Source organism: Hemitrygon akajei, chromosome 28, assembly GCF_048418815.1.
Source record: "Hemitrygon akajei chromosome 28, sHemAka1.3, whole genome shotgun sequence".
NCBI classification, from domain to species: Eukaryota; Metazoa; Chordata; class Chondrichthyes; order Myliobatiformes; family Dasyatidae; genus Hemitrygon; species Hemitrygon akajei.
In genome coordinates, this window is record NC_133151.1 from 18263926 (window position 1) to 18274867 (window position 10942).

General features: G+C 59.6%; 1 protein-coding gene across 6 annotated transcripts in view; it reads right to left on the reverse strand.

The window, feature by feature from the left end:
- Nucleotides 1–9694, reverse strand: part of LOC140717729 (cdc42 effector protein 2-like) — a 35537-nt gene extending 25843 nt beyond the window's left edge. Inside the window, exons 1-2 of one of the 6 annotated variants that reach the window (XM_073031420.1) lie at nt 9479–9694; nt 8944–9070 (exon numbers count right to left, since the gene is read on the reverse strand). In XM_073031420.1, the coding sequence (XP_072887521.1) occupies nt 8944–9056 (113 nt within the window). In that variant the 5' untranslated portion in view covers nt 9057–9070; nt 9479–9694. Of the gene's footprint in view, nt 1–5590; nt 5758–8943; nt 9256–9478 lie in introns of those variants that run through there. The other 5 variants (XM_073031421.1, XM_073031422.1, XM_073031425.1 and 2 more) reach the window with 5 other exon arrangements.
- Nucleotides 9695–10942: the final 1248 nt, after the last annotated feature.

Genomic DNA, 10942 nt, shown 5'->3' on the forward strand with positions numbered 1-10942 from the left:
GATTGGCCAGACTGGGTCAAGCTGACATGAAGGCGACAGTAACTCAAATAACCACACGTTACAACAGTGGTGTGCAGAAGAGCATCTCTGAACGCACAACAGGCCGGACCTTGAAGTGGACGGGCCACAGCAGCGGACGACCATGAACACACACTCAGCGGCCTCTTTGTTAGGCGCAGGAGGCCCCCAATAACGTGGCCTCTGAGCGACTCTGCTGTGAAATGTGTCGCTCTTGTGGCAGCAGCGCACCAGGAAGTCTGCAAATGCCGGAAATCCAGGGCAACACTCGCCAAACGCTGGAGGAACTCAGCGGGCCGGGCAGCATCTAGGGAGGGGGATGAACAGTCGACGTTTCGGGCCGAGACCCTTCACCAGGACTGAGAAGGGAGGGGGGGGGGGGGACACCAGAATAAAAAGGTGTGGGGTGGATTCACAACATATGCCAGTGATGTTAAACTTGATTCCGATTTGACCCTGGATTAGAGGGGCCGAACGGCCTGTTTCTGTGCTGTGGTTTCCCATTCTGAAGGCGTGTCTGCCAGGGCAGATGTCTAGCGGAGGCAGTCTGTCTGTGGGTAATGACAGGATTCAGCTGCCGGGACTGTCCTGCTGGGAAAGAAACCGTTTCTCGAGGAGCTTGAAGAGTTCAACAGGATGTGAAGATAACACCACCCCCCCCCCCCCCCCACGACCCGAGCGGAGAGCTGTTGGTCCGCAGAGTGGGTGGTGAGGGAACTGTTAATCCCTGGGAAGCCTTTGAGACACGCCAGCGTTCGTTTGTCTGCTCAGCCCCGCCTAGTTCATGTCAGCGGCGAGACCTCCCGATCTTTCACTCAACAATCATTATCGACACAGCACAGACAGCGTCCCCTCCGGATAATCCCGGCTCGGTACGGGAACCGCTCTGCCTGTGACCGAGAGAGACCACGGAGAGTCAGGGAAACCAGCCTCCCCTCCGCGGACTCTGTCTACACTCCTCACCGTCTCAGTGAAGCACCCAGTGTAATCAAAGACCCCCCCCCCCCGGGCATTCTCTCCTCTCCCCTCTCCCGTCGGGCAGAAGATAGAGGAATTCAGCAGGTCGGGCAGCGTCCAATGGAGGGAAATAGGTCACTGACGTTTCAAGCACTCCCTCCTCACCGCCCCTCCCAGAGTCCGGTGCTCCCTCCTCGCTGCCCCTCCCAGAGCGTGGCACTCTCTCCTCCCCTCCCCTCCCACAGCCCGGGCTCCCTCCTCACCGCCCCTCCCTCTGCACGCCGCGCTCTCCTCCCTCCTCACCCCGACCCCCCAGCTTATTGAGAGGCTGATATTTTATTCAGCTGATACTGAGTTTGAGTGAAGCTCGATCCGTCACGGGTGAAGCCCTCCCCACCACCGAGCACATTTACGCGGAGCGCTGTCGCAGGAAAGCAGCGTCCATCGCCAGGGACCCCCACCACCCAGGCCAGGCTCTCTTCTCGCTGCTGCCATCGGGAAGGAGGTACAGGAGCCCCAGGACTCGCACCACCAGGTTCAGGAACAGTTACTACCCCTCAACCATCAGGAAGGAGGTACAGGAGCCCCAGGACTCGCACCACCAGGTTCAGGAACAGTTACTACCCCTCAACCATCAGGAAGGAGGTACAGGAGCCCCAGGACTCGCACCACAGGTTCAGGAACAGTTACTATCCCCTCAACCATCGGGAAGGAGGTACAGGAGCCCCAGGACTCGCACCACAGGTTCAGGAACAGTTACTACCCCCTCAACCATCGGGAAGGAGGTACAGGAGCCCCAGGACTCGCACCACCAGGTTCAGGAACAGTTACTACCCCCTCAACCATCAGGAAGGAGGTACAGGAGCCCCAGGACTCGCACCACCAGGTTCAGGAACAGTTACTACCCCTCAACCATCGGGAAGGAGGTACAGGAGCCCCAGGACTCGCACCACCAGGTTCAGGAACAGTTACTACCCCTCAACCATCGGGAAGGAGGTACAGGAGCCCCAGGACTCGCACCACCAGGTTCAGGAACAGTTACTACCCCTCAACCATCGGGAAGGAGGTACAGGAGCCCCAGGACTCGCACCACCAGGTTCAGGAACAGTTACTACCCCTCAACCATCGGGAAGGAGGTACAGGAGCCCCAGGACTCGCACCACCAGGTTCAGGAACAGTTACTACCCCTCAACCATCGGGAAGGAGGTACAGGAGCCCCAGGACTCGCACCACCAGGTTCAGGAACAGTTACTACCCCCTCAACCATCAGGCTCCTGAACCCAGAGGGGAATAGTTCACCTGCCCCAACACCAAACTGTTCAAACAGTTTTATCATTAAAGTACACCTACGTCACCATAACAACCCTGAGATTCATTTTATTACAGACATACTCAATAAATCTGTAGAACAGTAACCACAACAGAATCGATGAAAGATCAGCCAGAGTGCAGAAGACAACAAACTGTGCAAATTAAAAAATAAACAATAATAAACATCGAGAACATGAGATGAAGAGTCCTCGAGAGTGAGTCCGGAGGCTGTGGGAACCGTTTAGTGACGGGGCGAGTGAAGTTACCCCCTCTGGTTAAAGAGGCAAAGTTATCCATTTGGTAGCAAGCAAACTGTTCCTGAACCTGGAGATGGGAGTCCCGAGGCTCCTGTACCTCACTGTCTTGGAGTCTTCACCTCATGTTCTTGATATTTATTTATTCATTAATATTATTCATTATGATTATTTATTAAATGAGAATGGGTATTGCTGGTCGACAAAAATATTCTCGTCCTTTAGTGTATCCCAGTATTGCTTTGATACAACTCTTCCCACAGCGTTCCCTCCACACCCCCTCCCCACAGCGTCCCCCTCCTCACCCCCTCCCACAGTGTTCCCTCCACACCCCCTCCCACAGCGTCCACTCCTCACCCCCTCCCACAGCGCTCCCTCCACACCCCTCCCACAGCGTTCCCTCCACACCCCCTCCCACAGCGTCCCCTCCTCACCCCCTCCCACAGCGTTCCCTCTTCACCTCCTCCCACAGCGTTCCCTCCACACCCCCTCCCACAGCGTCCCCTCCTCACCCCCTCCCACAGCGCTCCCTCCACACCCCTCCCACAGCGTTCCCTCCTCACCCCCTCCCACAGTGTTCCCTCCTCACCCCCTCCCACAGCGTCCCCTCCTCACCCCCTCCCACAGCGCTCCCTCCACACCCCTCCCACAGCGTTCCCTCCTCACCCCCCTCCCCACAGCGCTCCCTCCCACAGCGTCCCCTCCTCACCCCCTCCTTCAGCGTTCCCTCCTCACCCCCCTCCACAGCGTTCCCTCCTCACCCCCTCCCACAGCCTCCCCTCCTCCCCACAGCGTCCCCTCCTCACCCCCTCCCTCAGCATTCCCTCTACACCCCCTCTCACAGCGTCCCCTCCTCACCCCCTCCTTCAGCGTTCCCTCCTCACCCCCTCCCACAGCGTCCCCTCCTCACCCCCTCCCACAGCATTCCCTCCTCACCCCCTCCCACAGCATCCCCTCCTCACCCCCCTCCTTCAGCGTTCCCTCCTCACCCCCTCCCACAGCGTCCCCTCCTCACCCCCTCCCACAGCATTCCCTCCTCACCCCCTCCCACAGCGTCCCCTCCTCACCCCCTCCCCACAGCGTCCCCTCCTCACCCCCTCCTTCAGCGTTCCTCCTCACCCCCTCCCACAGCGTCCCCTCCTCACACCCTCCCACAGCCTCCCCTCCTCACCCCCTCCCACAGCGTCCCTCCTCACCCCCTCCCACAGCGTTCCCTCCTCACCCCCCTCCCACAGCATCCCCTCCTCACACCCTCCCACAGCATCCCCTCCTCCACCCCCTCCCACAGCGTTCCCTCCTCACCCCCTCCCACAGCGTCCCTCCTCACCCCCTCCCTCAGCGTCTCCTCCTCACCCCCTCCCTCAGCGTTCCCTCCTCACACCCTCCCACAGCATCCCCCTCCTCACCCCCTCCCACAGCGTCCCCTCCTCACCCCCTCCCTCAGCGTCCCCTCCTCACACCCTCCCACAGCGTTCCCTCCACACCCCTCCCTCAGCGTCCCCTCCTCACCCCCTCCCTCAGCGTTCCCTCCTCACACCCTCCCACAGCATCCCCTCCTCACCCCCTCCCACAGCGTCCCCTCCTCACCCCCCTCCCGCAGCGTTCCCTCCTCACACCCCTCCCACAGCATCCCCTCCTCACCCCCTCCCACAGCCTCCCCTCTCCCACAGTGTCCCTCCTCACCCCCTCCCACAGCCTCCCCTCCTCCCACAGCGTCCCCTCCTCACCCCCTCCCTCAGCGTTCCCTCCTCACACCCTCCCACAGCATCCCCTCCTCACCCCTCCCTCAGCGTCCCTCCTCACCCCCCTCCCACAGCATCCCCTCCTCACCCCCTCCCACAGCGTCCCCTCCTCACCCCCTCCTTCAGCGTTCCCTCCTCACACCCTCCCACAGCATCCCCTCCTCACCCCTCCCTCAGCGTCCCCTCTCACCCCCTCCCACAGCATCCCCTCCTCACCCCCTCCCACAGCGTCCCCTCCTCACCCCCTCCCTCAGCGTTCCCTCCTCACCCCCTCCCACAGCATCCCCTTCTCACCCCCTCCCACAGCATCCCCTCCTCACCCCCTCCACAGCGTCCCCCTCCTCACCCCCCTCCCTCAGCGTCCCCTCCTCACACCCTCCCACAGCATCCCCTCCTCACCCCCTCCCACAGCGTCCCCTCCTCACCCCTCCCTCAGCGTTCCCTCCTCACACCCTCCCACAGCATCCCCTCCTCACCCCCTCCCACAGCGTCCCCTCCTCACCCCCTCCCTCAGCGTTCCCTCCTCACACCCTCCCACAGCATCCCCTCCTCACCCCCTCCCTCAGCGTTCCCTCCTCACCCCCTCCCACAGCGTTCCCTCCTCACCCCCCCTCCCACAGTGTCCACTCCTCCACACCCTCCCACAGCGTTCCCTCCTCACCCCCTCCCTCAGCATTCCCTCCTCACCCCCTCCCACAGCGTCCCCTCCTCACCCCCTCCCACAGTGTCCACCTCCTCACCCCCCTCCCCACAGCGTTCCCTCCTCACCCCCCTCCCACAGCGTCCCCCTCCTCACCCCCTCCCACAGCGTCCCCTCCTCACCCCCTCCCTCAGCGTCCCCTCCTCACACCCTCCCACAGCATCCCCCCTCCTCACCCCCCTCCCACAGCGTCCCCTCCTCACCCCCTCCCTCAGCGTTCCCTCCTCACACCCTCCCACAGCATCCCCCTCCTCACCCCCTCCCACAGCGTCCCCCTCCTCCACCCCCTCCCTCAGCGTTCCCTCCTCACACCCTCCCACAGCATCCCCCTCCTCACCCCCTCCCTCAGCGTTCCCTCCTCACCCCCTCCCACAGCGTTCCCTCCTCACCCCCCTCCCACAGTGTCCACTCCTCACACCCCCTCCCACAGCGTTCCCTCCTCACCCCCTCCCTCAGCATTCCCTCCTCACCCCCCTCCCACAGCGTCCCCTCCTCACCCCCTCCCACAGTGTCCACTCCTCACCCCCTCCCACAGCGTTCCCCTCCTCACCCCCCTCCCACAGCGTCCCCTCCTCACCCCCTCCCACACCGTCTTTTTGCATTCGCACATTTTGATGTCTTTCGCTCACCGGTCGTTGACCTCGCCTGTTGGTGCGGGCTTACATTGACCCCACTTTGGTCACCGGATTTACTGAGTATGCCCTCAAGAAAATGGATCTCAGGGGTTGTTGTGATTTCAGGGTGACATACCAGGGGTGATTGATAAGTTCGTGGCCTAAGGCAGAAAGAGTCAATTTTAGAAAACCGACCACATTTATTTTTCAACATAGTCCCCTCCTACATGTACACACTTAGTCCAGCGGTCAGGGAGCATACGGATCTTTGACTTCCAGAAAGTGTCCACGGCAGGGGTGATTGATAAGTTCATGGCCTGCGGTAGACGGGGATCAGTTATACAACTCTCGTTACATGCACGTGCAGTTCAACTCTTTGAGTGATTATGCAGAAGGTTTGAAGTTAATAACTCATCTCCTTCTACCTTCAAGCTGTCTGTATAATCACTCAGAGTTGAACTGCATGCGCATGTAACGAGAGCTGTATAACTCATCTCCCCCTACCTTAGGCCACAGACATCAATCGCCCCTCGTATAAGTACTTTGATAAGAAAGTTACTTTGAACTTTCTTACAGGCCAGAGAGTTTATAACCTGAGCCAACCACGGAACATTTGGTCACCATGTCTGCCGGGACTTGGATGCCATTAGCATTGCCAAGGCTGGGCGACGAGCCTCTGGTCTGCAGACGTCTGGAGGGACCAGAGCTGAGATCTGTCCCAGAAATGTTAAGGGCTTGCCCTTTGCGCTCCTGTGACAGGGCGGGGCGGAGGCTGACCAGTGCACCGTCTGCAGGGGGAGGGCGCGGCGAGGATGTGAGCGCCGCGTAGTGCGAGGGACGGCGGGAAGAGAGTACCACTCTGTAGGGGGAACTGTGGAAGGGCGATGAGGAGGCAGTGCGGTGGCAGGGGGTGAGGAGGGAATGCTGTGGGAGGGGCGATGAGGAGGCAGTGCGGGTGGCAGGGGGTGAGGAGGGAATGCTGTGGGAGGGGGTGAGGAGGGAATGCTGAAGGAGGGGGGTGAGGAGGGAATGCTGAAGGAGGGGGTGAGGAGGGGACTCTGTGGGAGGGGGTGAGGAGGGAACGCTGTGGGAGGATGTGAGGAGGAAACGCTGAAGGAGGGGGTGAGGAGGGAACGCTGTGGGAGGGGGTTGGGAGGGAACGCTGTGGGAGGGGGTGAGGAGGGAGGATGTGAGGAGGGGACGCTGTGGGAGGGGGTGAGGAGGGAACGCTGTGGGAGGGGGGTTGGGAGGGAACGCTGTGGGAGGATGTGAGGAGGAAACGCTGAAGGAGGGGGTGAGGAGGGAACGCTGTGGGAGGGGGTTGGGAGGGAACGCTGTGGGAGGGGATGAGGAGGGAACGCTGTGGGAGGGAGTTGGGAGGGAACGCTGTGGGAGGATGTGAGGAGGGGACGCTGTGGGAGGGGATGAGGAGGGGACGCTGTGGGAGGATGTGAGGAGGGGACGCTGTGGGAGGGGGGTGAGGAGGGGACGCTGTGGGAGGGGGTGAGGAGGGAACGCTGTGGGAGGGGGTTGGGAGGGAACGCTGTGGGAGGGGGTGAGGAGGGAACGCTGTGGGAGGGGGTTGGGAGGGAACGCTGTGGGAGGATGTGAGGAGGGGACGCTGTGGGAGGGGGTGAGGAGGGAACGCTGTGGGAGGGGGTTGGGAGGGAACGCTGTGGGAGGGGGTGAGGAGGGAACGCTGTGGGAGGGGGTTGGGAGGGAACGCTGTGGGAGGATGTGAGGAGGGGACGCTGTGGGAGGGGGTTGGGAGGGAACGCTGTGGGAGGATGTGAGGAGGGACGCTGTGGGAGGGGGTGAGGAGGGGTCGCTGTGGGAGGATGTGAGGAGGGAACGCTGTGTGAGGATGTGAGAGGGACCTGTGGAGGGGGTGGGAGGGGGTGAGGAGGGGACGCTGTGGGAGGATTGAGGAGGGACGCTGTGGGAGGGGGTGAGGAGGGGACTCTGTGGGAGGGGGTGAGGAGGGGACGTTGTGGGAGGGGGTGAGGAGGGGACGTTGTGGGAGGGGGTGAGGAGGGGACGCTGTGGGAGGATGTGAGGAGGGGACGCTGTGGGAGGGGGTGAGGAGGGGACGCTGTGGGAGGGGGTGAGGAGGGGACGTTGTGGGAGGGGGTGAGGAGGGGGACGCTGTGGGAGGGGGACGCTGTGGGAGGATGTGAGGAGGGGACGCTGTGGGAGGGGGTGAGGAGGGGACTCTGTGGGAGGGGGTGAGGAGGGGACGCTGTGGGAGGGGGTGAGGAGGGGACGTTGTGGGAGGGGGTGAGGAGGGAACGCTGAGGGAGGGGGTGAGGAGGGGACGCTGTGGGAGGATGTGAGGAGGGGACGCTGTGGGAGGGGGGTTGGGAGGGAACACTGTGGGAGGGGGTGAGGAGGGAACGCTGTGGGAGGGGGTGAGGAGGGGGACGCTGTGGGAGGGGGTGAGGAGGGGACGCTGTGGGAGGATGTGAGGAGGGGACGCTGTGGGAGGGGGTTGGGAGGGAACGCTGTGGGAGGATGTGAGGAGGGAACGCTGTGGGAGGGGGTGGGAGGGAACGCTGTGGGAGGGGGTTGGGAGGGAACGCTGTGGGAGGATGTGAGGAGGGGACGCTGTGGGAGGGGGTGAGGAGGGAACGCTGTGGGAGGATGTGAGGAGGGGGACGCTGTGGGAGGGGGTTGGGAGGGAACGCTGTGGGAGGATGTGAGGAGGGGACGCTGTGGGAGGGGGTGAGGAGGGAACGCTGTGGGAGGATGTGAGGAGGGGACGCTGTGGGAGGGGGTTGGGAGGGAACGCTGTGGGAGGATGTGAGGAGGGAACGCTGTGGGAGGGGGTGTGGAGGGAGCGCTGCGGGAGGAGTTGTATCAAAGCAATTCTGGATACACTAATGGACGAGAATATTTTTTTCCGAGCAGCAATACCCATTCTCATTTAACGCCAACCCCTGAACTCGTTTCAGTGTTCACCGCTGTTCGCAAACTTTTCCCACACTCCTCCAAGTTATCCAAGGCATTATCGGTCCTCCCACGCTCCCGGGGGTGGTGTTTAACGTGCACATCCACCCACACAGCCTGCCTCAGTCGTGTCTCTCTACACGGAGCAACCCCAGTGATTTGATGTCCAGAATCCTTTGTAAATTCGGAGAGCTGGATTTGTGACACGGACACTGACTCCCGCATCGACGGCGAACACAGTCCCGAGGCGGCTCTGGCAGCAGCCCGCAAGTTCTGCCACGCCTCCAGCACCAATATAGGATGCCCACAAGTCACTAACCCTCACCGGTGCGTCTCTGTGACTGCAACGGGCCCTCGCCGCTCAATTACACCCAAGTGACCGATTACCCGCTAACCCGTACGTTTTCCCAGTGGGAGCGTACAGACTCCTCACAGGACACCAGCGGGAACTGGAGCCGGCTTGCTGATGCTCTCGTTGTGATACGCTATCGCGCCTGTCGGGTGGGCCAGACATCGCTCAGGCCTCAGCTACACAGTGAGAGATACCGAAAGGCAAGTTTTAAACTCTTCACTTACAATAGCGCTTTTGCACACATACAAACACACACACGTGTTCACACTCACCACATAGACACACTTTCTCCCACAGTGTGACACACACACACATACTCTCTCCCACTCACACAGTAACACTCTCTCCCACACACAGACACACAACACACACTCTCTCTCTCTCACACACACACACTCACTCACACACACACAGAGACCCACACAGATACAAGACAGACAGACACACACACTCGCTCTTTCTCCCCCCACACTCACACACACACACTCACTCACTCACACACACAGACAGATACACACACACACACAGACAGATACACATCAGATACACATACACACACACACACACACACACAGACACACTACCTGGTGCACAGCTACCCAGTGAGGATGGACTTTGATCCGGACAGTCTCTCGAGTTCCTGCCACTCTGCAGTTCGGGAGGGGAGCGTTTATTCTTTGCTGAATCCCTTGGCTCAGATCCACCGCCAGCTCCCTGAGAACGGGACTGGGGACGTCAAGGCAGCCGTATTCAATTGTATTGTTTGCAACACTTAACTCATTCAGAGCCCGGACAGAAGGAAGGCACACACCCCCACCTCTCTCCCCCACCCCCACCCCTCCGTCTGCAGGACAGCACGTAATCCCAATTATGTCACCCGCAATCTGTTCTGCGGCGCTGTGCAAACTCACCCGGAGTCCTTTCCCCCCGATGCCTGCAAGATGACAGATGGTGTAACGGAACCACCCCACCTCTCTTCCGCCTCGGCGGATGGATCCCAGGCCCTGACCGCACAGCGCAGGCCCTTCGGCCCACAATGTTGTGCCGACCCTTTAACCCGCTTCACTTTAACCCTTTTATGTTTTTCACCCAAAAGAAAGTTTATTCCCACTTAAGTATCGTACTGTACACAAAATACACGTATTTACAAGCCAGCGAACAAATTCGAATTAAATATGATCATTATCGTCTATGAAACTAAATTTCCTTGGGTGGGGGAGAGAGCACCGTTTCCAAAAATCCCAAGGACTCCCGGGCATGAGCGTATCCCCGGAAAAGTGCATTTTCTTACGGGCATACTCATTAAATCCAAGAACCAGGCGCGGCCTGGGTGGCGGGGATCTCCCCCCCCGCCCCCGCCCCCGACGAGGGCTCATGGACCTCCGGTTTCTTCCTCCTGAGGTTAACACTCCGCTGCTTGGTCTTGCTGACATTGAGAGAGAGGTTGCAGTTGTGCAAATTGACTGTAGAACGTAGAAATCTATGGAAATCACCGCAGGCCCTTCGGCCCACAATGCTGTGCCGACCCTCTCACCTACTCTAGAAACTGCCTAGAATTTCCCTACCGCAGAGCCCTCTGCTTTTCTTTTTTTTAATTGAAGTTCTTCATCAAACAAACATTTCCATAAGATGTATTTCAGACATTGTACATATATATCACGTAATCACATATACTCACAAATCTCCACAAAGTATTTATCTGGGGTACACACTTGTAGAAGAGAGTGGAGAGAAAAAACAAGCAAAAGGGAAGAACTGTGTACAAGTAGGGAGCGATCTTTTGTTTACAACAGATTCATTGATTTGTGAGAATAAAATCAGGCCTATGAGGCATTATGTAGTTAAACCATTTTCCCCAGTATGAATCAAATTGTTCCAGCTTATGGTTAACAGATGCTGTTATCTTCTCCATTTTGTAAATGTCCATTGTAATTTCCATCACCTCTACTTTTCTAAGCTCCATGTAGCTATCTAAGAGTCTCTTGAAAGACCCTGTCGTATCCGCCCCCACCACCGTTGCCGGCAGCCCATTCCACGCCCTCACCACT